The 27,449-nt window shown below is 39.1% G+C and overlaps 1 protein-coding gene across 13 annotated transcripts in view; it reads right to left on the reverse strand.

The window, feature by feature from the left end:
- Window positions 1-15,731: 15,731 nt before the first annotated feature.
- The window catches only part of myo18ab (myosin XVIIIA b), a 125,207-nt gene continuing 113,489 nt past the window's right edge, over window positions 15,732-27,449 (reverse strand). For 10 of the 13 annotated variants that reach the window (XM_018700378.2, XM_018700364.2, XM_018700325.2 and 7 more), the window contains 3 exons: window positions 22,871-22,993; window positions 20,181-21,650; window positions 18,192-18,340 (listed from right to left, as the gene is read on the reverse strand). In XM_018700378.2, the coding sequence (XP_018555894.1) occupies window positions 20,189-21,650; window positions 22,871-22,993 (1,585 nt within the window). In that variant the 3' untranslated portion in view covers window positions 18,192-18,340; window positions 20,181-20,188. Of the gene's footprint in view, window positions 18,341-20,180; window positions 21,651-22,870; window positions 22,994-23,022; window positions 23,233-27,449 lie in introns of those variants that run through there. The other 3 variants (XM_051065728.1, XM_018700348.2, XM_018700386.2) reach the window with 2 other exon arrangements.

Consider the following 27,449-nt stretch of genomic DNA (forward strand, 5'->3'; position numbering starts at 1 on the left):
AAATCCCTCATTAATCTACACTCAGTACCCCACAATGACATGCAAAAACAGAATTTTAGATTTTTTTTATTAAAAATGAAAAAACTGAAATATCATTGACATAAGTATTCAGACGCTTTACTATGACACTTGAAATTTAGCTCAGGTTCCTTCCATTTCTTTTCATCATCTTTGAGATATTTATTCACCTTCATTGGAGTCCACCTGTTATAAATTACATTGATCGGACATGATTTTGAAAGACACACATCTGTCAAAGCTATATAAATCTTCACACAGAATCTCTGGAGCTCAGAGTGATCATCAGGTTCTTGGAAACCCCTGTGACCAAGATTCCCCCGATCACTCAGTTTGGCCAGGCAAACAGTTGTAGGAAGAGTCTTTGTTGTTACACACTTCTTCCATTCCACAGCCTAGTGTGCTCTTGGCAACTTTCAGTGCAACAGAGTTTTTTATAGCCTTCCCCAGATCTGTGCCTTAACACAGTGCTGTCTATGCAGGCAGTTCCTTTGACCTCATGGCTTGGTTTTTGCTTGGATATGCATTGTCGCCTGTGTGTCTAAATCACATCCAATCAACAGAATTTACCACAGGTGGACACCAATTAGGGTGTCAAAAATATCAAATATGATGAGGAGAATACAAGGTGATACATATTGGTATAACCTTAACCCTATCCATGGTCATAGCAGCCTCCCAGGGAATGAGCTCCTCAATCATCAACCAACTGAGACTTCTGTCCCACTCGCTGCCACAGCCAGCGAGTGGAAGCACCAAGAGAGCCCAGAAGCACAGAAAGCATAGTGGTATTCAAACCAGGTTAGTTAGTTATTCCCCACCGACCAGCTGCATCATCCATTCTGCCGGCCAGTGTACGCTCCCTGGATAATTAACATATTCAACCGATACTACAGAGGACCAGTCAGTGTGAGATGAGCGACTGCTGTGTCTTCTGTTTTTACAGAAACAATGCTGAATGAAAACATCTTCGGCTAGATGGACTCTCTACAAAGCTAGCATGGCACTGTAATGTCACAAAAAGGATCAGTCAGGGTACTTGAAAGGAGAATGCTCGTATTGTCATTCAATAGAACAGGTTGTTAGAAGGATTATTAATCAATTAGCATTCCTCGTTAGCATTTATGATCACAAATGGGACAGGGGTTGGTATTGAAATGTACAGATCACTTATGACCAATTATCACGCACAAGTCAAACATCTGCACCACTCTGGGTTAATTTGGATTGTAAAAATGGTACATTTTTTGCAAGAGTAACAGCTCATATTTTGTAATTGCACTGATTAATGTTATTACATTAACAATGGATAAAATGACCGTGTGTTAGGTGAAAGAAACCCCTTAAACTGATGGATCAAAAAGAGAATAACCACAAACTCTGCATGTCGATTTAGCTCTATGGAAGTTATTCTTTGTTTTGGCCCCCACACTGCAGCTTTGTTGCTTTTGTTCAGTCTCAGCAGATGTTTTCAGGGAAAACCTCTTATAAAACCACTGTGCACTACCAGCTCAGCATCAAACAGAAGACATACAAAGTTAGAGACTGCTTTAGAAAAGACTGCTACTAAAACAAGCCGTCCTTCACCTGTGTAGGTGTGGATTATTGCAGACCCATAGAGAGAGGCTGCAGTATTGTTAAAAGATACGGTGCACTGTTTACTTGTTTAACAACCTGTGCTGTGCACATAGAGGTTTCTCAGACACAGAGCACAGACTCAGACCTGCATGTCCTTCAATCTTATATGCATAAGAGGACAAGTTTTCATTATTATGTCAGACAATGGTCAGTCTGTGCAGACAGAGACCTATGAGCAGCTGTGTAGCAGTAGAATCTAAGGCATCCTGCAATACCAAGGACTACTGGTGAAGGTCAAGATGAGTGCTACACAAAAGGCCACTAATGTAATCCATGTTTTCTGCACCAGGATGCCTGTAGCATAGCCATCCTTCTAATGTACATACAGATGAAACGGTTTTGTATTTGTCTGCCTGCAGCCACACTGAGTCCACAGCAGCATTATCATAAATCCAATATCTGCAGTAATGTGCCATCCACAGAAAAGAAAGCATTTTTTCATAGTCTTAGGTGCAGGTAGACAGTTTCACAGGAGACACTGTCATCTCTTCAGAACATGTCCAAGGTATTTCACCTCAGTCAAAGAAGCACTGTGATTGCACTCAGCCAGTCTTTGCTCCTGGACCAAGTTAGCATACCTTGATTTAGTATAGATTGAATCACATCTTCAACTACAGCTAGCAAGGGTATTGTCTGATTACAGGCAGTTTAGCATAGCTCTGAGTGTCACCCTGTGAAGCAGAGCAGACTATACCACATGAATATTATGTTTAACCCATATAGTGGCTGGAAGGGGGTCCATACTACACTGAAAGAGGTAGCTGTTGCAATACAAAGTTATTTAATGGTACTTTAGATTTTACGTGAAAAGGTCATCACCTAGTATTATTATCAGCTATGTGTGTGACAGCGAGTCTGCTAGAACTTTCTCATTGATTGGCATTGTGCCCCACCATTTCTCTGAAATGTTCTGGTTCACAGCCAGGTGTCAGTCCAAGAATAATGTGGGGATATGAGTCATTGATCTTGAACAATTTGTGTCAGCTGATTGAACTGGTAAAGCACACCCCCGTGGACCCACAAACAAAACCTTCCCACATTTTAGCCACTTGTATATATTCAAAAAATGAATCAGCCAGTTGGTTGTGTTCATCTGAAGGATTAAAAGCTGCTGTTAATGACAACGCAAAGACCGACCTCATAGCAGACATCAGTGGTGAACTTGAATTTTTTACATAGTAATTAAGCAACCTGTGAGGCCCTGTCATCAGGAAGAGTTAGATCTATGTGTGGACATATCCTGAATAAGAAAATACAGACTAGATGAAAAAGAATAGATGTGGATCAAGAAGGGGCTTATGTTGGCAATACACATAGGAAAGAGCCTAGGACTCTGTGTTTGTCTAATAGGCGTGAGCATTAGAAATTACCCTGGAGGAGAAAGTAGTTGAATAATTTATTTGCAAATTATCCAGTTAATATTAAGATGCACAGTGGAGGATTACTAAACTACCAACAAAAAAAGATTAGCCCGACTATCATCTGGAGCAGGATGCACCAGCCGGACCAAGAGTAGGATGTGCAAAAAGCCTAACTGACTAAGGTCATAGCTGCACCTGGTCCTTTGATGACATCCACATGAATAAAAGCCAAGCAACACACTTCCATTTAAGGTGCTCTCTCGCTTATTCTCTCAAATGAGCTGTAAGATATAGATTCAATTCAATTCAATTTTATTTACATGGTGCCAAATCACAACAAAAGTTATCTCAAGGCACTTTTCATATTGAGCAGGAAAACACAACAGAATACAGATTTCATTTAAAAATGTAAAGTGGTATCAATAATACAGTAGTGGTAATAATAGTAATGACAACTAGAAAATGCATTTCCTGCAGAAAATGCATGCTGATAGCTGAATGGACTGCTGAAGCAATGCTGAAAGATGACAGAAAATAGCAGAAAATACAGTTAAATGCAGAGGAAAATTTCAAAAGTTGAAAACAATAGCTGAAACTGATGTGGAATGGTGTGCCTTCTTGGCCAGGTCTCCCTCGAAAAAGAGACTGTAGTCTAAATAATAAAAGTAAAGTAATTGCAGAGGCAATTTTTAAAATAGCAGAAAAACAACTAAATGCAGAAGCAAATTTAGAAGATGTTGAATGTTGAATTTGAATGTTAAAAACAATAGCTGAAGCATTCATTTGAATGGCTACATTTAAAAAAAAAAGTCAAAAAAGAAAGAAAAAAGTCAAACACAAGCATAAATGTCCTGAAAACATTAAACATTTTGATTGTTGAATGGTAGAAAGTATGGAGGAGTACTTACAACCAAAAAGAAAACACAGCAAAATGCATAATATAAACTTTGAGGTTAAAGTGTAAATGAAACATTTTAAAGGTAAAGTCAGCTGCTGTGGGTTTGACACAAATAGTTAAAATGGAAAGAAAGAGGTATGAAGTGTCAAACACTGCTTAAAGATAATTCACAAATCAGTGATCTCTGTATATGAGGAATCCACTATGTGTTAATATATAGATGTTAGTTGTGTGTCTGTAAACAGCACATGTTGTGTCCTTCTCTCTCTCTGTATATTTCAGCATCTGGCAGTTAAGCCCCTGATATTTTATTTTGAAATATGTGTGTGTGTGTGTGTGTGTGTGTGTGTGTGTGTCTTCTATCACCAACTGAAATTAACTACCAACCAAAACTGTTCTAAAACCAAAATGTTTCCAGTGAACTGTTGAACTGTGTGTGAATCCATGTGGCTTGTATCTGGTGTGGAGACAGTTTGTAGCAGGGTTTTGACAGAAAAGTAAGTCAAGAGTTTGATAAATTGCACAGAAATCAGAGATCAGCTGATCACAATCACCTGTTTATGTCCAACTGCATTCACAGATTGCTATGGTAATTGTTAACTGCTGGGTATCTACAGAGTCAGATTTAGCTTTCCACACCTCTTGAACTCATATTTCAAAAACTGTAACTCATGTTGATGAAATCTGGTGGAGTGAAATGAACCTCTGAGTCTTGCGCTGATGAGCTGGCTCTCTTGTGTTGTGCCATGTGCTTATGGAGTGGTTGTTTGGTTTCGCCTGTGTACAGGTCTGAGCATTTCTCCCTGCATTGTACAGCGTACACAAGAGTGCTTCACTTGTGCTTGGAAGTCTTGTCCTTGGGATGAACCAGTCTCTGTCTAAGGGTGTAGCTGGGTCTGAAATGCCCCAGGGTGTTAAGAGAAAATAGAGAAAATTCTTTTAAACTTCTCAGACAGACAATGTTGTTACGTCTCCTCTCCTGTTCCTCACTGGTAGATGTCTGTGGCTCTTCCTCTATGTCTATGTCGACTTGATGAAGGCCCAGTTAGGGTAACCACATGTCTTAAGTGCTGTCTTTAGGTGCACAAGTTCTTTTTCCTTACCATCTGTTTTGGAGGGAATGTTCTGGGACTGATGGTGTAGAGTCCTGTTAACACCAAGTTTGTGTTCCAGGGGGTGGTGGGAGTCCTTATGTGGCAGGACTGTCGGAGTTTAAAAGAATTTTCTCCAAGGCTTTGATTTGTACATGTTCATGACAACTCCTCAATGTACACAAAAGTTAGACATGGAGTTTCACAAGGGTCAGTGCTTGGACCAATTCTATTCCAACCCAGTCTCAGTTCGTGAAATAGTCATGAAATGTAATCTATTAATTCGTGCCCATGGACACAAATATTCTGTTTTTTTTTTCGTGCCTCTCAGCATAACTTTCAGACTAATGTATTTCAATTGGAAATAACTTTCATGTCCTCGTCACGTATTTTAATGTATGTTTAGAGTTGCAGATTCAATTGCTGTTCTCTATTTTATATTTCTGCGATTTATATCAGTTTTGTTTTGGGCTCAACGATACCCATAATCCTCTGTTTTGCTATGGAGAAGAAGCACGTCCGCTTTGATGATTTAATATTGCCTATGCCACCAAGCTCTTGAAAATATAATTTTTCATTATTTTTCATTCCCACTGACCTCTAATCAGCTGACTGACTGTAATGAGTCTACCTCTCTATTACTCTTATTCCACTTATATAACTGTTTTCTCCAACAGCTAATATTTTTCAGACTGACCCACCCACCCTGAGTCCGGTTCTGCTCAAGGTGTCTGCCTCTTAAAAGGAAGTTTTTCCTTGCCACAGTCGCCTAGTGCTGCTCATGGTGGGATCTGATGGGTCTCTCTCTGTAAATTTTATAAGATAAAGAGTATGGTCTAGACCTGCTCTATATGTACAGTGCCTCGAGATAACTTCTGTTGTGAATTGGCACGATATAAATAAAATTGACTTGGCTCATCATCTGTAACAGCTGTAATTCTCTGCTGTTTGACAGATTTACCCCGCATTTCATTTCTGCAGTAAAGACGCCGGGAGTCACTTTGAACTCGTTTTCACTCGTCCTTAATTTATTTCATCTGTGGCAGCAGAACATGTTACAGAAGCTTCACAAACTCCTGCAGGTTTAAACTGAACTGACCAAAGACTTTTAGGGCTGATTATCTCTGAAAAACTCACTACACTCAATACACTGACTGACAGCACTAGGCTAAACAATCCACAACACAACATTTTGAAATACTGTAGTTACACTAATACTCACTCCACTCAAAAAGAATATCAGTTGTAATGAATAGAAACTAGTAGAAACAAGTAATTATACCAGAGGAAAAATACTGCCATATAGTATGGCCAATTTGGTATCCTTTCTTTTGCACTGTAATCTGCAGAATAAGAGAATAACTGCAAAGAAAGAAAAGAAAGATTTTCTTTTTTTTCTGTATGACCACTTCAGAGGCCTGTACTACAAAGTGAGGTTACTGGCTTATCAGGCTAACCTCAGGAGTAATTTGGTGTAACTTCCCAATTAACCTGTACTACAAAAGGTGGATAGGGGGTCTGCTGCCATGTGAATTTATGCTGGCTTTCTAAACTGCTTGGAGCACATTATGTTTGTGGTTAATTTGGTGTTATCCTACATAAATACCAGTGGATGAGCCAATCATAGCACAACTACTGGGAAAGGTTGACTCCACAGGGCAAGGACCATCAGTCTCAAAAGAAAAAAGTGGTAGTTAGTGGATGGGAGAGATATCTGGATGAAAGGATAGTGTTTTTTATACCCAGTCAAGCTCAGGCATGCACGTTTACTGTGTCATTTAGCATCATTACTGTTGCATATTATCAGCATGAATAATCCTTTAATTGGTGGTGGTGGTGTGTGTGTGTGTGTGTGTGTGTGTGTGTGTGTGTGTGTGAGAAACAAGAAGTGTTGTCCCTCCCTTACCATAATCTGAAATGTTATTGTGTTTTGTGAAACATGTTTTGGGAAATGTTGTTGAATGTCTGAAATTCTGTTGTGCTTTGACCTTCAGGGCTACCATGCTTTTCACCAATTAATCAACAAAAAAGAAAGTATTTGTTATCACTAGTAATACTACTATGGTTTGCTGATATCCACCATATAACTATATACCTAAACAATGAAAACATATTTTCAGTCACAGTTGGGGGAAGAATTGCAACAGCCATCCAATTCCTGGTAACTAGATATTTTAGGCCCAAACTCAGGATTTATTCAAGGTTCCCAGTCTGAGTGCAGCCCTGCTGCAGGCGGTGACCTCAGGCCACCAGGTTGGGCTGTTTTCCCATGATCTCTTCCTCTTGTTGAAAAAGAATCGCTATCAAGTGGTTTACCTTGTGAAGCAGATGACAGTTCAGAGTGGCTGTCAACCGTTTGCTTGACACGAGGTCAGAGGCAATGACTACAAGTCAGCCAAAAAACATGATGCGCTGTCAGCCAAGGAGCCCAAGGGGAAAGAGCAAAAACAGCAAAAAAGAGCAGGGAAACAGCAACCACATTTGGAAGTGTAATGAGCAAAGTAGTGAGGTAGCCAGAAGAAAACACTGAAGACACTGCATGTTTTTACAACATCATCTTGTCACTGTCTCTCTCTGGGGAAGAGGTGTGCCTGCCTTCCCACCATTGCTTCTTCCTTCAGTCATCTCAGTCAGTCTGTCCTCACTTCTCTCTCTCTCTGCCAGCAGAGATGTGCTATAGTGGCTGAAGGGGTAATTTCCATCATTCAGTTTATGAGTACAGAATGGCCACTAGTAGCTTTGATTAAGAAGATACATGACTTGCAGACAACAATCTGCAATCTTTCACCAGTCAGAGAGAGACTTGTTTGAAACTGCCATCTCCCCACTCCCCACATGTGCTGATGCAGCACAGCAGCTTTTGACACACTGAGCCACCAAGCAGACACTGTACGAGGGGTAAAGCTGACTTGCCTGCTTGGGGATGTTTCCCTAAAGAGCCACAGTGAGGGAGATTTCACTATCACTTACCAGCTCCCCAGATGATCTGACCTCATGTCTGGTTGCTTCCTGCTGGCTTTTGCTTGTCAGTGAAACTACACTGCAGGCAGGGAGCAACAGATAAAGAGCAAAATGTATTTGACCGGTGAAAAGAAAATTACATGAGACCAACCTCCCAGCCTCCATGCATTTTCCCCAATGTGAAATATTAGAGACAAGAATTAGTTAGTCATTGACTGGCAAGTGATGCTTAATGCTTGGTGCTTAATAATTCAAAATATCTGGATGTGTGTATGAAGGAAGAGTTTAATATTTATTTGAAATCATTAGCCAGATGCCAAAGCATTCAAGCATTCATTTCATATAGAGCAGGTCTGGAGCATCCTGTAGACCATAGAGAGAGACCCAACAGGGTTAAGGCTTTGTGGGTGAGGAGGATGATTTTAAATTCTGTTCTGGATTTGACTGGGAGCCAATGTAGAGAGGCTAACAAATATGGTCTCTGTTCCTGTCAGTAAACATGCTGCAGCATTTTGGATCAGCTGCAGAGTCTTTGGAGACTTGTTGGGGCAGCCTGATAATAATGAATTACAGTAGTCCAGCCTGGAAGTAACAAATGCATGTACTAGTTTTTCAGCATCCTTTTGAGATAGAAAATGTCTGAGTTTGTTAATATTATGCAGGTGAAAGAAGGCAGTCCTAGAAGTTTATGTGGGAGCTAAAAGACACATCCTGATCAAAGATAACTCCGGGATTCTTTACAATGGAGCTGGAGGCCAGGGCAATGCTATCTAGCATAACTATGTCATTAGAAAATGTATTTCTGAGGTGTTCGCGGCCAAGTACAATAACTTTGGTTTTGTCTGAGTTCAATAGTAGAAAGTTGCTGGTCATCCAAGTCTTAATGCCCCTAATGCATTCCTGAAGTTTAGCTAATTGATTTGTTTCATTAGGCTTCATTGACAAATATAATTGTGTATCATCTGCATAACAATGGAAATTTATGGACTGATTCCTGATAATGTTGCATAAGGGAAGCATATACAAGGTGAACAGAATTGGTCCAAGCACAGACCCTTGCGGATCTTCTGTGTTAGAAGGAGTTGTTGTTAACATGTACAAACTGAAGCCTATCAGATAGATGGTCAATGGACTGTAGCGTTTTTCTAGTCAGACTGACCACTCAAAGCACTTCACACGCACCTTCATACAGCACTTAATCTATACGTGTATGTGTAAGTATTCCTAATGCATTCATACACCGATCCACACACATCAGGGGCAATTTGGGGTTCATGTGTGCAGCATGTGGACTGGAGGAGCCGGGGATTGAACCACCGACCTTCTGGTTGGTGGGCTACCTCCCGAGCCATAGCTGCCCCTAGGACTTAAACCAGTTTAGTGCAGTACCTTTAATGCCAGTAAAATACTCCAGTCTCTGTAAAAGGATGTGATGGTTAATCATATCAAAAGCAGCACTGAGCTCTGACAAGACAAGTACAGAGACAAGCCTGTTGTCTGATGTGATTAGGAGGTCATTAGTAACTTTCACAAGAGCTGTCTCTGTGCTATGATGCAATCTAAATCCTGACTGAAAGTCTTCAAATAAACTATTAAAACTATTAGTCCAACTGGCATAGTTGGGTGTCCAAAGTGTTTGTAATGTGAACTGGATGGTGATTAACAGTGGCCTTTTGCTTACAACTACGCCTGTCCTTAAAAACAGTCTGTGTGGGAGCTACTAGGGGAAGGCTAACAGGAGCTACACTAGGCTGGTCCCCACCAACTACTGGGGACTGGTTAGCATTAGCTGCTTAATTTGTTTCCATGGTGCGGACACAGGCCTGTAATTTGCTAAGCCTCACCTCGAGCACAGCAAACAAACTACATTTATTACACATACCATTATCACTAAATGAGGCAGAGGTTTAGGAGAGTTTAGGAGAGAGCAAGAGAAGAAGAATGAGAGGCCATGGCAAGCTGCTAAAGTTGCTAGTATAGAATAGTGTGAAACAGTGTGGTAGTGGCAAAGTCGCAACAAAAGAAAAGAGCTACTGATGATTTAACAACGTTTGAATACTTGAAATGTGCAGATTAAGTTGGTGATTTAGACACAGATCTAGTGTCGGTAAAGGAAAATTGTCTAGGCTGAGACAGACAGCAAGAGACGCTATTCTGAAACACTGACAACTGGAAATGACACAACATGCTTGCCGCAGCAAGTCACTACTTCAGCCTCGTTCTTGTTGGTGTGGTGTTACACTGATTCACTGGCTTCCGTTTACAGCATGTTTAGCAATCTTAGACAAATTATTGGAAACCAAGAATGCAGTTAATGTAGAATCAACCATAATTAATTTGAATTTTAATGTTGAATTAGAACAGTCGTATTCCTGAAATTTATGTCTGTCAGATATAAACTTTAGATCTTACATTTAATCTGTATATGACCTTACATACTGTATCTTTAAGTGATGTTAATAACAAAAAAATATGGATCTGTGATGTCACAATAAATTGTATGGTGGGACGCTGTTGTTTCTTTTCTCCTTGACTGTTCCACAACCCTAACCACCGTTATTAGGCCTCTGAGCCAGTGACAACCATGGCCAGAGGCATTATGTTTTCAGGTTGTCTCTCTGTCCATCTGTCCATCTATCTGCCCATACATCTGTACATCTCATTCCATGAACGCGATATCTCAGAAGTGCCTTGAGGGAATTTCTTGAAATTTGGTACAAAAGTTCACTTGGACTCAAAGATGAACTGATTAGATTTTGGTGGTCAAATGTCAAGATCACAGCATCCTCATGGTCTTGTGAATGCATTATATCAGGAATGCCTGGAGGGAATTTCATTGCATCTGGAACAAACATTCACTTTGTCTCAAGGATGAAATAATTATTTGGTGGTCAAAGATCAATGTCACTGTGACCTTGCCAAACACATTTTGGCCTTGTGAGAGTCATATCTCAGACACAATGAAATCCCTTCAAATCTGGCACAAATGTACACGTAACAGATAAAAAAAATGATAGGAAATAACTTTTGTAATTTTTATTTCATATGGTCAGTGTTCTCTTATGCATTAATTTCACCAAAATCTCAGTTTTATTGTTTCCATATTTACTTTTTTGGTATTGGGAGTGTTGTATAAATTTGCATTTATTTATTTATTCATTTTAGCTCTTATTGTGAAGATTAGTGGATGTTATGGCATTAGTTCCTGTCTCTCATCAATCAGCGCTGAACTTGACTGAGAGAGGTATGTATTTAAGATATCACAATTGTGAAGTGAGATTTTTAAGTTTGAATGTTGATTCATAATATTGTTGGGTAATGTGACTATGTTGTTTTCTGTTGTGTATTTCAGTTATAAAATGAGATGTGAGAGACTTTGTGACAGAGTGAGCTAGCTCAACACGTTTCCCCTGTGTGTGTGCTGTTTGCCATTTCATCTTCTTGTGTGTGCACACTTAAGCTGTCTTTCTCTGTTTCTTTGTTTAGCTTGTTGTGAAAATGAAATCCATGTGACAGCGTTTTGTGCTCTCTGTTTACACAACAAGTATGTGTGTATTTATCGTATTCCCATTACCATGTTCAACAAAGGTATTATTTACGTCAGGTTTATTATGTTAAGTGATGTGGTTTTCATAATAGCTGATGGCTGTTGACGTCTGTCTTCGTGTTGTAGATATTTTGTTTTGGTATCAAGGATACACGTTAATGATTCATCTCATGTTTAATGGTGGTAATGTAGGCTGAGCTTAAAGAAAATGGTGCGTTATCATTGAATGTCATGCAATTAGAAACACAAGCTATTAACTTTAGTTATTCACTCTATTACATTTTTGTCTTTTAATTTCAATTACATGTTTTGAGTTAGTGTCAAGTGCATTGTCAGTCAGCACTGAACTTGTCTACAAGAGGTGTGTTGGTGTGAAAATGGAATCCACGTGACAGTGTAAATAAGAGGATACCCCTGTGTGCATCTCATTATGCACCAGAACAGATTAGAATTTGGACGTCAAAGGTCAAGGGTAAAAGGTAAGGGTCAATGTGACTGCACAAGACATGTTTTTAGCTGTAACTTAGGAATTCACACACTAACTAATTGCAACTGGACTGGTTGGCGGAGGCATACAGTAAATCCAGCTATTCTGTATTGATTTAATTCAACGTATTGCTTGAGCTCTGTTGTTATGTATGTTTATTGCCAGGTTACTGGTTAATGGTAGCATGTTCACACATGTAGGATAAAAGGTACACCTTGCTGTCTTGCATGCTACTTGCTAACCTCACCCTTTAACCTAGCACCCTCTGACATGGCCTTAAACAAAGGATCACTCCTTAACCTCCTAGAGGCCACTTTTGATTCTGCCATTTTGGTTATAGTTCCTTTGTTTCATGCCATGCACTTAAGACATAGGAACCAACTTAAATCAGCCATCTTTACAATTGTCTGATTTGCCACACACACACACACACACACGCTCATACACCTGTATATAGTGTGTGTAGATTAAGTTTGTGTTTTGTCATTTCATTTTAATCTTTGTTCAAATAAAAACCCTTGAACACTGAATATTTTGCAGCTTTGTTTGATGTATGAAAGTGAATTTTCCCAGCCTCTGTGCTGCAGAACTCCAAATCCTTCAACTTTTAACTACTGATGGGGTAATTTTGGTTGTATTTATTAACTTAATTATTAATCAAGGTTCAAATTGATAGTACACATTATAAGACTGATTTAGTGAATTGGCTATCTGGCACCCTGAGGCGGATTTAATGTGAATTCAATCCTATTATGTTATGTAATAATTACTTAATATATTTTTATATTTATTTTTTTTTAGCAATTTTTGATAGCCAATAACAGCTACCTTTGTTCAATGCTTTGTGTGTATCCCAAGTGTGTTGGAGTTTCCAACACGTTTCCACAGGTGATTGTTTTATGGGGTAAATTGTCAAGCTGTGTGAGCACACCCAAGCAGTATGATGTACAGTATATAACAATACACTGGTCCTGGTTCACAAGATTCAGTCAGTAAACAGGTACATAATCACTGCTTAACAATGCTTGTCACTCCAGTTGCAGGAAGACCACATACCTGCAGGATTCAGATGGCTGATAATGGGAAGTCTTCATAAAGCATGCTGCTGTTGTGTTTCCTTGCCACTGTCGCCTAGTGCTGCTCATGGTGGGATCTGTTGGGTCTCTCTTGTAAATACCTATTTTAAAGAGTACGTTCTAGACCCGCTCTATATGAAAAGTGCCTTGAGATGACTTTTGTGATTTGGCGCTATATAAATAAAATTGAATTGAACTGAATTGAATTGAAATGACACATGCTCACAAGAGTCACATATGTCCATACTCTGTCTTGCCGGTGTTATATCATCATCACATGAATGTATTTTTTTACACCAAACAAGTAAAACATGAATACATAGGGTTTGCAGGGAGTTTGCACACTTTTGTTAATGCTAAAGCATCCAAGTGTTCTAGGAATTACAATATTTGAATTTCAACAATATGGGCAGCACAGTGGTGCAGTAGTTAGCACTGTTGCCTCACAGCAAGAAGGTTCCAGGTTCAATTGTGTGGAGTTTGCATGTTCTCCCTGTGCCTGCGTGGAGTCTCTCTGGGTACTCCGTCTTCCTCCCAAAGAAACTGGTGACTCTAAATTGCCCATAGGTGTGAATGTGAGTGGGACTGGTTGTTTGTCTACATACATTGGCCCTGAGATGGACTGGAGATCTGTACAGGGTGTACCTCTCCTCTCGCCCAGTGTCAGCTCCAGCACCCCTGTGACCTTTAATGGATAAGTGGTATAGATAATGGATGAATGAATTACAACAATATTCCACACCTTGTGATTTATATTCAGTGCTAATGTTGACTGTAATCACAATCTTTCTCTAACCTAAAATTTGTCATAACCACAATTTGCCCTTATATTAACCATACTGCCATGTGCAGATATTGTAAAAAACAAGAATTTGAAAAATGCCAGCACTGAATAACAAACAAAGCGAAAAATGTTCTGCTTTGATATCAGCCTTCTTGTCTGGGCATAGGACTATGTTAAAGCAGTGCCTAGAATTTAAAAATGTCCAACTTTGGTCACCCTACTGATTGTGTCAAAAAAGCAGCAAAACATCTGGAGACAGAGAAGAGGAAAGCAACACATATACAACACCAGTTTCACCAGGGTTGTTGTGTGTATGTTTTTAGAGCTGTTATATATCCACATATATTTATCCACTTTTAAAGAATATTTGAATGATTATCTTAGATTACTAACAGTTCCCTTGACTATGTACCACTGAATGTACTAAAAACTATCACTTAATTACATTGATACTGAAGAAATCCCCATAAACCTGATGATTCTCAGTCAAATTCTGAAGTCTTCCAAGTTCTGCCCTATCATACATTATCTCATATTATAGAGATTTCTCTCATTAGCATGCTAACATTTGTTGATTAAACAAACACAAAGTAGAGGCTGATGGGAATGTCATTCAGGTATTTTGTGGGTATTTCTTCATAATGTAAGTATTACCAAAATAAAACTTTGACCTGACTATGGTGCTGAGTGAAAAGTAAGAGGATTACCATAGTGACTGAAATTGATTCTGAGTGAAACATAAATGTCTCTACCAGATTTCATGGTAATCCATCCAATAACTGTTGAGATATTTCAATCAACACTACAAATGTCAACCTCAGGGTGGCACTGGAGCAAAAACCAAAGTCATTTCTTCTTATCCTCTGGGGGTGACCATGAAGTGTCACTACAAATGTGTGCTATGTAACCAATTAGCCTAATGGAGAGGGCTTCATGTTTGGAGGGCCTCCTCTCAGTTCCTCAAATGAGGGAGACGTGAATGTCTGTACCAAATTACATAGTAATCCATCCAGTCAGTGTTAGTTAGATAGTTCACTCAGAACCACAACTATCATCTTCATGGTAGAGTTTTAGGATCATGACCATGAACAAAATCTAATGCAGGTGAATTCAATAGTTGTTTAATTGTTGATAGTTGTTGAGATATTTCAGATATAGTTTAAAAAAAAAAAAAAAAAAAAAAAACACCATTCCACCAACAACCTAATCAACTCTGTGCAAAGAGCTGTGTTGCATAGAATGAGGCAAATGGTAGTTCCATCAGATGCTGACTGGCTACATATACGTAGCCCTAGTTATGTGAAATGTGAAAGAAGGGGCCTTTAAAGGGGCCTTTTATTGTGACTGACCCAATGCACACCTGTGCAATAATCATGCTGTGTATGTAAAGACAAAAGCCTTTATATTTGTGTTCGGTATACTTTTGTAGGATACAGAATTTATTATCATGAGTTAATTCTAGGGTCTGTCTCCAGGCTCTCTTAAAATAAAATTTTTATGGATGCTTCAGAAATTGAAACCTTTGAATCTTCATCATCATTTGAACTGGATTTTTCAGAACAGAAGTCCTGCTGCCTCCAACTAAATGTGTTGATATCTGGACAGTTAATTATTAGTTCTTACAGCACAGCTTCGGAGCAGATAATTTCCTTTTTTCCTAGGAAACAGGAAAAATAAAATTGTTGGAATACCTTTAAGGTATTCACAGTGTCAATGCTGCTGTTGACCATTCTCAAAGCAGATGAAAATAGCAAGTGGATGCATCAAAAGCAAAGCAGCAAATTCATATATAAGTGTAAACTGAGAGATGTGAACTGAAGACATACAGCGGCAAAACACTGTAATGCAGAAAAATCCAGTCGCCAAGGCATTTTAAAACAGTCACCATCATTTATTTACAATATATTAAACTGTAATGCAAAATTTATACCAAGTGGTCAATTTGTTTGATAACGAAAATAAACATGAAGTATTTTCAAAGGTAGCATGAATCATACACATATTTATATATAAATACTGTGTGCAGTCATCAATATTATGTCTGCTCTTTAGTTTTTTTCCTGTTGAAGCCAGCCACCTTATCAGGGCCAATCAAACAACACATTTCCACACTTTTTTTCCTGTCCATTATGCCATGTGAAGCACTCTGGGACTTTAAATGGCTTTCAATAATATCTTAATGCTACTCAGTAAATACCAGACAGATGACCAAAGGATGTGATGTAACACTTGAGCAACCGTGAAAATGCAGGTTCCTATTTTCTTGATGTTTAGAGGCATTAATGTGTAAAAAGAAAAAAAAGATAAACTGGCACCGCCTCCCAACCCCCAAAAGAAGCAAAACCAAAAAAGCAAATACAAAAGACAAATAAACACGCCTCAAAGATGCTGAACATGATTTCACAGTATTGGTTATACAGGCTGTAGTATGTCCAGTTAATGAGGTTAAAATTAAAATACCCAATGAAGCTTTAAAGGAGAAGGCTGGTGCTACTCTAGATTTTTCCTACTTAGAATATATAGAAAACTCAATTCATTTTAATAGAATGGTCACACTCAATAGATCTGCTCGCAGGGTTTGCAATTAACTTTTTACTTTGACCCTCAAATCTGCACCAGTAGTAAATCACCTGGAGAGTCCAAACAGAAGATCTGTCATTTATTATTCAGAATTTGTGAGACATGCAAAATAAAACGTCAAAAATCAATCTCTAATGATGTCTTTGAATTCTAAATTCTAGGTTTATAAGATAAATTGGACATGCTTTGCATTGTCATTGTGATCTACTGCACACCCTGTTGCCTTATCTGTAAACTAGGCTAATGTTCTTTTCACTGGTGTAAAATGAAGAAAACTACTAGCCATCCTCAGTGAGCAATCATCTATTTTAAAGACTGACATCTTGAGAGAGAACCAGTAGGCTTAAGGCTGAGATTTGTGACTATTCCCCAGCAAGCTCTGTCCACTTAATGGTCAGAAAACCTTGTTGAGCTCAGAATATTTTTCATACACATATTATTCCCAAAGGTCAAGAAAACATATTACTAGTTTTGGTCCTTCCATTTGATTTGTTCACAATAAGAAAAACATAGAATAATGCCAGCTTTTTCCTTTACCATGCTGATTCAGGTTGCCATATGCCCAGTGGTTTTTGTGAGAAACCAACAAATGATTGGTGCCCAAGGTTAGATAAATTCCCTTTGGAAAAGTGAAGCACAGCAAACTTAAAATGCAGCCAGCATGAGAATGACAAGCACAGGGACAAAGCCTAAGTCTCTTCAATACTAATTCTGGTAAGTACATAGTCAAATCAGGTAAGTAAAAATAAGACAAGGCATTTCACAAAAGTAAGCTCAAACCTCTTGGAAATTAATTTGTTTGACAGTAGTCATCTGCAAAACAAACCAATCAAACATCAATAATAAAAGTTTCAAAAGGAAAAAAAAAGGTTTTGCTTTCATGATGGAGTGGTAAGTGATGCAATCCTCTTTCCCTGTAAAGAGGAGATAATTTGCCAGCGAAAGGCAGAAAATTTTTCAGGCAAATGAAATGCAATCAGATGATAATAAGAGCATCTTCAATGTACAGTGCAGCATTTCATTAAATGCCACAGCTGCAGAGAAACCAACTGTAAAGGAGGCCACTTAAGTCAAATGGCACTTATCCCAAAAAGGAAAGAAGAGGGAAAAAAGCTTCTCCCAGGATTCAGCATCAATTGGCAATAAGTGAAACAGTGTGCACACATACTTGGAACAAAGGCTTTTTGGCAATACATTGTACTATGGCAATATATATTATTGTGGGGTGCTAAATGTAAAGAAGAGGAAGAATGACAGAGACAAAGAGAGGAAGAGAGAAATCTACTATAATTGCAACCTCAATTCTTTGGCTGTGTTACAACCATGACTGAAGTAAAACAGGATGGCTGCTAAAACCAAGCAACTACTGCTTGCATGCAACCAGCAGAGTCAGAGATTAAGAGTTGTTAATAACAGAGTTGCTGTGCGTGCCGTGAAATTAGACTGATGAACGAGGGGCCAAAAAGACTGTAGTTTATCAAACTATGACCAAATCCTGTGAGGATTTGCCTTAGCTGACTGAGTGTTAGGAACATCTAGAATATTTATCTGTTACATATATGTGTGTGTGTGTGTGTGTGTGTGTGTGTGTGTGTTTTCTTGCAGGATTTTGGGTGTTTAGGTTTCTGGATGTGACCTACTGATTACAACTGTGGTGAACTCTGCATGCAAGATTAAGTATCACAGTTGAATGAGATTGCATTTCAGAGGGTGAATGCTGACAGCATGAACTACGATGTGGTTTCATAAGGCCTGTCCTCACTGTTGTCATCTTTCATTTGGCTGCCATATCGGTATCGAGAGTAGTAAGAGCCCTGGGTCGCCCCGCCTTCTTCTTTTTCTTCTTCCTCCTCCTCTTCATCTGATCTACTGAAGCAGTAGCGTCTTCGGCCAGGGGGGCTGGAGCAAGAAAGAACAAGTACAAGCTGATGTTATCAAAAATTGGGCAGAAAATAGAACAGTGGCTAAGTGAGCTCAATCTACTGCAATGTAAAAAAAACACAGAGATTAGGAGTTGTTAAATTATCATCATCACCTTGACAAAACATATGCTTTATGAATGTAATGTAATCAATGTAATATTGCTACAGTACATTTTTGAGCCACTACTGGCAGTGATAAGCACACTGTGGCTGAGCAGTGCATCAGCGCCCCCCATCCTTTGATTTTCAAGTATTGGTTTAATAGAGATCTTTTTTGGTCAGTAAACCTTTGAATCAAGGTTTCTTTTGTTACTTTGCACTCAGCTGACACTAAAAGGTTGCTCAGAAGATTGCCTACCATCCTATGAGTTTGTGTTTTCAACATTCTTCCTGGGCTTGTAAGCACGAGACCTTAAAAATCCCCAAGGTTTTATGAAGTGCCCATTCAAGGCTGTGATATGTAGTGGTCCTGGATCAGAGCTAATATGGGACACAGAATCATACTACAAATATATAAGATAAGCTTCAAGCAAATACAGAAATGCTACACAGCTACACAACAATGGATCAATATTACAACACAAGAAGTTTCCAGGGGGCATCAAAAACATGTCGAAACACTGATTTTGTTGACTTTAACCAATGAAATGAGCTAATTTTAGTTGGTTAATTTTGTGATTAGGATAGTACTGAAGATATTAGCACACCTAGCATTTGCCTTTACTATATACTAACGTGTTCATGGGTTTTTAGTAAACCCAAAAATCTTCTCTTGTGTTGTACATCATTTCCATTGTGCACTACTTGCTGTATCTGTGTATTTGCTATTTGTAAGTGTGGATGCTGTATATTTGCAGCATTTTTTCTAAATTTGACATATGTGTTGTTGAGCAGTGACTAGGTTTTCTTCATTTATTCATGTTTTTTCTACCAGTTTGTGTGTTATTGGGTTACAGTATGTTAAGCTTGCATAACCACTGCAGAGTAGATGTACATTTAGCCAGGTTGTGACTTTAGCCTTTCTTCTAGCATCTGGTGGAAACAAAATCTCAATAACTTCATGCGATGTGGTACCATGGTAGCATGCAAAACTGTTTCTTGTTAATATGGTTACTTAGGGATTAAATTTATGCCATTCAAATGACAACTACAATGTGCTATGACTCAGTCTCAAAATGCTACAGTTGTCAAGTAAAGTAGCTCAAAGAAGAAAACAAAAAACCTACTGGACATGCAACAAATGATTGCCAATATCTAAATATGATTCAAGCTATCTTTTTTTCTGAACATTATCTCAGAGAGTCAAGAGTCAAACTGTGTAAATTCTGCAAACAGGGGGTTAATTACTTTCAGCTGTGTATCTCAGATGAATGTGTTAGTTGGTGTAAATTAATGCTCAGTGTGCAATTATGCCTGCAGTTATGGGACTAGAAGGAAAATTTTATTATGGCCTTTCTTAACTAACCTTTCTGAGGCCATAAATCAAAGTGACATTTAAGGCTGACTTCACATCCACATTGAGAGCATGTTAAATAGCATTAAACCAGCAAAAATACAGCCACAGAGATTGTGGTCTGTGCTGTTTGGCTTGAAACTAAGAATGTGTGGTAGGAAACATCAAAAACTCAGCATGCCTAACAAGAGGTCATCAAAAACACAGCAAATAAATTACAATTTTTAATAGTGAAAGGTTAAAGCCAGTCTGACTGAATGTGGAGCATTTAATGTGCTGACTGAAGAGACTGAAAATTTCTTTGATTGATTAGATCACACCATGCGGCAAAAACACTCCAAGTCCATATCAGGCAACCACCTACTGCCTGCTTCAGTCACTGTCTGGCCGGAACAGGTACTTCATCATAAGGCTGTCCACCTTCTTCTTCCTCTTTTTATCATCCTTTTTGTTAAGGGGCTGGCTCTCGCTCTGTGACCCAGCTTCTCGCTCCCTCTCTGGGCTGGAAACCCTTCGAGATGGGGCCCTCTTCACACTGCTGTTGCTTCGGTAGGATATGGTGGAGGCCCCAGAGCTTGACTCTGACTCAGAATCTGACGATGTGGAAGATGAAGACGACTGATCCCTCTTTTTGGACTTCTTCTTGAACTTCTTAGACCTCCTCTTGGAGCTGCTCCTGTGATGACGGTCATCTCTTGAGCTGTCAGACTCAGAACTGTAGCTTTTCTTCTTTTTCTTACTCTTGCCTTTGCTATGGCTCTGATGGGGACTACTACAGCTGCTAGCACTGTGGGATGATTTCATGCAGTTCACAGCGGATGCAGAGCGTCTAAGACTGCTGGCAGGGCGAGTAGTGTCTCCATTCCGTATACTTTTGCTGTCATCTTCATCATTCTTGGATTTTTCTTCTTCACCCTCTGAGTCCTCCAAGCTCCTGCGCTTGAATTTGATAGGCTTAAAACTCAGCACTTCATTGATGGCTTTTTCCAGGTCAGGGTCAAGGTAGTTTCGATGACTGACTGGTTTGATATCTAAATTATCAACTGGGTCATTATTAGTAGTTGATGATCTGCCTTGTGGTGGTGGCATTGAGAAACTGCGGCCAGTGGACGAGTGTGGACTATAAGCTGACCTCTCAGTAAAGGCCACACTTCGACTGTCATCAATATCAACATCAAACTCACTCAGGTGGCAGCTACGTGCCAGTGACATACGTGAATCAGCTCGACTAACACTTCCAGGACTGCGACCCCCAGACCGTCTGGTAAAGCAAGGGCTACTGGGACTGCTGCCACACACTGACCTCCCGCCTCTGCCCTCATTTAAGCGCAAGGTGCTTCGATGGTGTCCAAGTGCACTTGACAGACCTAAGCTGATGGTAGATTTGGCATCATCCTCTAGGCTTAACCCAAGATGTGTGGAGGCCCGGTGTGGTGCAGTGAATGAAATGGTTGATTCTTTGTCAAGGCCTTTCCTGGCTCGGCTGTTGGCCTCTGAATAGGCCTGGGAGATGACTGATTCTCTGCCATTCATGTCATCCCCTGTCTGGGACTTTCTCCTGGAGCTGACTGAATAGGCGTCATCTTGAAAATCGAAGGTTTTGGGTTTGGCCTTCAGAGAGCATAGAGCATCTTCTGACTCAGCATTCTCCTTGAAGGCACTGAAGAGGGCATTTCCTTTGCCTCCAGTGGAATCAAGGTTGGATCGTTTTCTGTAACTAAGGGAGCTCATCACAGACATTGGTCTGCTTGATTCTACTTCTTTGCCATCTACTTTCCATTCCTTACCCTCTTTGAACTCTTTCCCTTCCTTTGCATCTATATTTTCAGGAAATCTAGAAAGGAGCAACAATGGAGAGGAGGAAGGAATGAAGATAGTAGGAGAGAAAATGACAATGAGATATTGGGTAAAGTAGAGGTGAGTCAAGGGAGAGAATAAAAGAGAGGAATGAAACTTTACACACACAAAAAAAACAGAAAAGTAATAAGAGATGTAAAAGCTGACATTTAGAAAAATTGGTGGAGTATAGTAAAGTATAATTGCACTTTATAACTGCACTTTTCCTGCACTGAGTGGCTCACCAAGGACAAATGAGTATAAAAATGAATTGAGAACCTGCATGGCATGTTATCATGAATGTTTTTTGTCTGACACACTTGAAAGGAAAGAAAGGACTTAACAAATTTAGAAAGAAGAAAAAGTATGTCCTACTTATTGCAAATTGAAGTATGATTCTATTGTGTATGCTTGACTTATAAGGTTGAGGTTTGCCTAAGTCAACCGCAAATCTAACCTTTGTATTCCAGTAGAAACACAGCCTGTATATGCTTTCATAGAAAGACAGAGTCCTTTTATAGTTGTACGTGACTGCATGTGTTTATATATGTGTATGAGTTCTTCTACGCTCAATCCATAGTTTTTCTAGTAAGTATAATATTGAACCATATGTGTGTTTAACACTGATGAACATGGGAAGAATTCAAACGTACTTGTGCTCAATTACCTGTACAAATAGCAATTGAAGTCACTTGAACTCTAAAGCTACTACTACAACAGTCAGTGTTGACTAGAATCAATCAGTTTATTCCTATGGGGACATGATGCTTAAAGACATTTACAAACTCCAAAAGTTGGAAGTGATTCAGCTGAGAGAGAGAAGTTAAATCTTCCGGTAAAGAGACAAATCTGGGGTAACTGAAGCTGTCAGCTTGCAGACACATCCATTAATCTCAACGAGCAGCTCAGGTAGACTATGCCAGCTGGTCATTGGGCATGTCGATAAATCTATTACTCAGGTGGTTCGTTTTTGGAAGAAAAAAAAAGCCCCCTCTTCACTGAGCGTATGACAAAGACAAGGGGCTTGAAAAATACATTTGAGGAATAGCAGTCCCCTCATTTCAGCCAAATATAGAGTTTAGATTGCTTTATTTCTTCAGGGTCAGATCATGTAAACCATTCCATCCAGTCAGATTGAGTCCAAAAGCATTCAAATATCTAGGTGGACTACTTACTATCATCTACTGAAATGATGATAGCAGCTGTCTTTGCACTTACCTGGAGCTTTTGAGACTGCCATCATCTGAGAGGTTCTTGGCAGAACCTTTGCTTTTGGACAACCAGGACTTCACCCCATCCACACGATCCTCCACGTCAGAGTCTGTGTCTGAATCCCCCTGACTGGTGAGCAGTCAGAGGAAGCAAGGAAGAGACGAGATGAGAAGAAGTCAGATATGGCTATGCACAGAGAATTAGGTTAAAGTTTGAAAGGAGAGTCAGGACTGGTAAAAAAAAAATGTTCCTGTGATTCTCTGTGGCTGTGGAGCCAGAGAATGAAGACCATGCTGTATGTGCTGGTGTGGCAGCAAAGATGTATTGTGGCATTTATTCTGGATGAAGGACAGCAGTCAGCTCAGGTTCTGTAAACACCCAAACATGCCCATGACAGGCTGTTAAGACACAAACACCACCTGGGAACTTGTGTTAGTGATATCATGGTCCTGCAGTTAGTTAACAATAAGCCAACGAGCATTCTACCTTTACTCTTCCCAGGCTGCTACAGAGATGTAGTAGCACCATGACAATTGAAAACCCAACAACAAAGCTTAAATTATGGGAACTTTCTGTGTTTTTTTTTTTTTTTGCTTTTTTTTTCATGGTTTTCACCATCACTCCTGTTACCATTGTCAAGATCTACAGATAAAGAAACTCTACTAGACACACTTGACAACTCTGCTAGATGTAGTTCAGCTTTGTTATCTAAACTACTTATTTGGGGAAAAAATTAGAAAATAACTATGAATTGTGGTTTAAGTAATAACTTCACTTATGAGTGTTTTAACAATTTGGTTAAACTGATGATGTGGTCAACACCTGCCTACTTGTAATATGTTCCTGTAAAGGGGTACCACAGCAATTGAATATTGCAAATCCATAATTTTGGGGGACTTATGAAACACAAATTTAGAAATTTTCTATTTGTGTATTATTGTAACATGTCTACATAACCCTGTTGCGATTTAGACCAAAATCTTCTTTGGATTGAAATGTTGTAGAAGTGTGAGAGAAAATGTTCATTTCTGTTTGTTCTTAGTTTTATAAATGTTAACATAACCCATGATAGAAGATGGAAAGGACTATGAAAACAACACAACACACCTGTGTTAGAAAAGAAACTGCACAGATACACTTTCTTTTAAGTGCACAGCAGACATAGCAGAAAATTTCATCGACAGGCCTGTTCACAGAGAGAGTCATATGCACATACTCATAATTTCAGTTCTTTACAGAATGATTTGGTACACAGCTGGGCACTGCACTGTTTTTCCTCTCAATTATCATTACACGTTCACAAACCACTGCGAGCCATGGGGTGAAATAAAGGGCTTGTCATAAAATTTGACACAGATGAAAAGAGCACAACACTCATTAAGTGCTGTCAAAGCCCAGTGCTTGTGTGTTGCTGTGAAATTAAGTCGTTAAAGCTTAATAGTCCTACAGAGACATCAGAAGGGTGGCTCAACATTGCTGTTTTCATCTGCATCTGTTTCAGAAAGCCTCCCATCTTATCAAGGAAGAGAGGGAAAAACATTTTCATAGAGCTCAGACTGGCCCAATACCACCTATAATTAAAATCATTAGAAGTCAGAGACAAAGCTGCCTGGATTTCAAAAAGGACATTCCAAACAATGACTTGCCCAGTAAGATCCAAATGCACAGCCTGCTAGCTTTTATGGAATACAGTAACCTTGGGTATTAATGCAAAGACTGTATTCATGCCAAAGACAAGGCAAGAGGGGTGGGCTGAAGGATGGGGGCAATGGACTCTTAAGCAGTAATTAACTTTGCAGAACATGCCTCAACTATTAGATTATCAATCTGGGGATTTGCTGCTGCATACTGTTACAATGACAGAGCAGCCAAGTGTGTCTGTGTTTGGCACTGTAGACTTGTCATAAAAGACTGGGTAAACATCACTCTATGAGGGGAGGGGAAAATCAAAGGTCAGATAGCAGAACCCAAAATCCAGAATGGAATGGGGAAATTAAGTCAGTTTTTGTTTCTTCTTTTTCACCTTGTTACCTAAGTGATACTGCTGAGTTTCCTGAAATCTATGTGATTGCTTACAACAATAATAAAAATGACTCTTTAGCCTGTGGTAGGTTACACTCTTCATACATTTTGGATAAAACATAATTGCTGCCTGGATTATGTTTTTTTAAGAACATTCTTTTACCACACAATATATTGAGGTTGTCAATATAGGGAGCTTGTGGACTTTGACACTGGAATTAACTTCTTGTGTCCCACTGGTGGTTAGGTTTAAGCTACTAAAACACTTTAAGTTAGTGAAGGATTGGTTTCATGTTGAATAGTTCTTTAACCATGTGCTTTGAGTCAGCAATTAAATTTTCAATATTTTGCCCAAATCCCAATCTTTTTCTAGCCTCAACCAAGAGCTGTGAATGAAAACATTAATTAAGCTTTAGTTGCTATGAGCAGTTATTAGTAAAATAAATGAATGTTCACAATGAACATTTTGCAACTTTGCAGATTTGTTGAAGCTAGAGATGAAGTGCTGTTGTGGCATTAAACACACCAAACTCCATTTAGAAATCTTGATGTTTTAAGAGAACACAGTATCAGAGATAAACACTGGTTTTTAATGACTTTTAGGTTTTTTAAAACTGATCTACTTGAACTTGCAGCATTCAGCGTGTGGAGTGGGAATGACAGAGCAACCATTGTCCCTACTCCACATCAGTGGTTCTAAAGCTGTTATTTTAAGGTAAAATAGTTAACATAATATTGCTTTAATCAGAAATTATTCCATGTTACATTGCTAAAAAAATGTATCCAGGGCAACATTATGCTTCATTTAAAAGATATTTACTGTTGCAAATGAGTAAAATATGAATGTTATTTCTAGGAGACAGGTTTGGGCACAGATATATGCTTCACGGTCTACTCCAGTCATAAAACCATAAAGCTATTTTTTATGGGGGTGAATGTATACTGTATAATTTTTTGTCCCATTAATGTCAGTAGTTACGTCTCCATTAAATTGTTGTTTAAGTTTTAAGCAAATTTCAAAATACAATTTGAATTGAATTTTTCTGGCAACTACCTCTATGGAGAAATATTCAAGAAGACAGGACAAGATTGACAATGCGTGGTTAATCTCTGTTTATCATATGTTCTCCTTTTGCAGTATGTCAACTTTTGAAAAAAATATGCAAATTAAAATGCATACAAGGACATCCACAGTCTGCCACAGACAGTCATATTTCATACTAGCATTTCAGGTTCAAAACTAATTAAATTGTAACTCTAACTAAAGTATATGTTTTTTAAAAGTATTACAGTATACCAAATAGTTTTCTCGTGTTGCCCAAATATATAACAGTATCTGAGTAAATTTTACTGTACTGCTCTAGCTGAATTTTTTTTTATTATTATTCTCCAAGACTTTATCTGTGTACAATTCAATGATCAATTTAGAGCACAGAGAGACCTATAAGGTCTATGGCCAAACATGGTGTCATCTACAATTTATACTCTTGGCCACCATACCATTAGTTAATCTGTGCTGAAAGCTTTGGGGAGGCAAACAAACATAGTGCTGAGGAGACATTAATTGTTTGTGACAATCTGCCGCCATTGGTTGTACATCTCTATTACACCCTATTACATTCATCGTTAGCTTCTATGGATTGTGCTGCTCTGTTCTACTTGGCTTGGCTCTTCTGTGTCCCTGGGTCTTGCAGGCGCTGCTGTTTATGCCTCTGTAATATAAAATTGTCAGCCCAGTAAAGTCCCAGTGGCTTTGGAGCATAGACAGGCATATGCATTGTCTCCAAGACTACCAGGAGAGCAAAGTGTCACATGAAAAGGAAACACTGTTTATCTTTACTGCAAAACTCCCTCTGCAGTGAGTGGTGAGTTCAGTGCAATATGAACTGTACAATTTCAAATAATCATATATCAGCAAAAATAGAAACCAAAGAGGTAGTTTAGTGATATTCAATTTTTGTGTTACTGGGCAGGCAAAGGTAGGCACTTTGTCATGCTATATCCTGGCACTACCTTTCTGGCGGGGAACCAGAGTTGATGTGGCAGGTGGGGAATTTCCAACCGAACTACCTTTGAGGAGTCTCTCTCTGACATATGACTTTCAGTATTTTATGTATGTATGTACCTATTTTAGAACAGTTTTAAGATTAGCTTTTTTAATTCAAATGTGGCAGTGCCAACAGCTCATTACAAAGCCTACACTTCGCAGTTCTGATTAATAACCCTTTTGACCATCAGAAAATACTGACAGGAGACTGGAGCCAGGGGTTAACTTCGCATGTGTTCTACTTGCCTTGTGACCAAGAGAGGTTTTTGTAAGACATTTGAGGATTCTGCATTATTAAGCAAGTGCAAGTCAAAGATTGATGTGGAACACCCCATCCTTTTCTCCTGTCAGGAGGGCAGTCACTGCCCAGCCACAGCCACATCAAGCCCTAGAGCAGGGCAATCAAATATTAAGTGCCTAGGAAGTGAGAAGCAGACGGGTCGGCTGCTGTTCAAATGTAACACAGCAACGTCCAACACGATAAACAGAGCAGGATAAACTCCTTGGAGGACATAA

The sequence above is a fragment of the Lates calcarifer genome, linkage group LG21 (assembly GCF_001640805.2).
Source record: "Lates calcarifer isolate ASB-BC8 linkage group LG21, TLL_Latcal_v3, whole genome shotgun sequence".
Classification (NCBI taxonomy): Eukaryota; Metazoa; Chordata; class Actinopteri; family Centropomidae; genus Lates; species Lates calcarifer.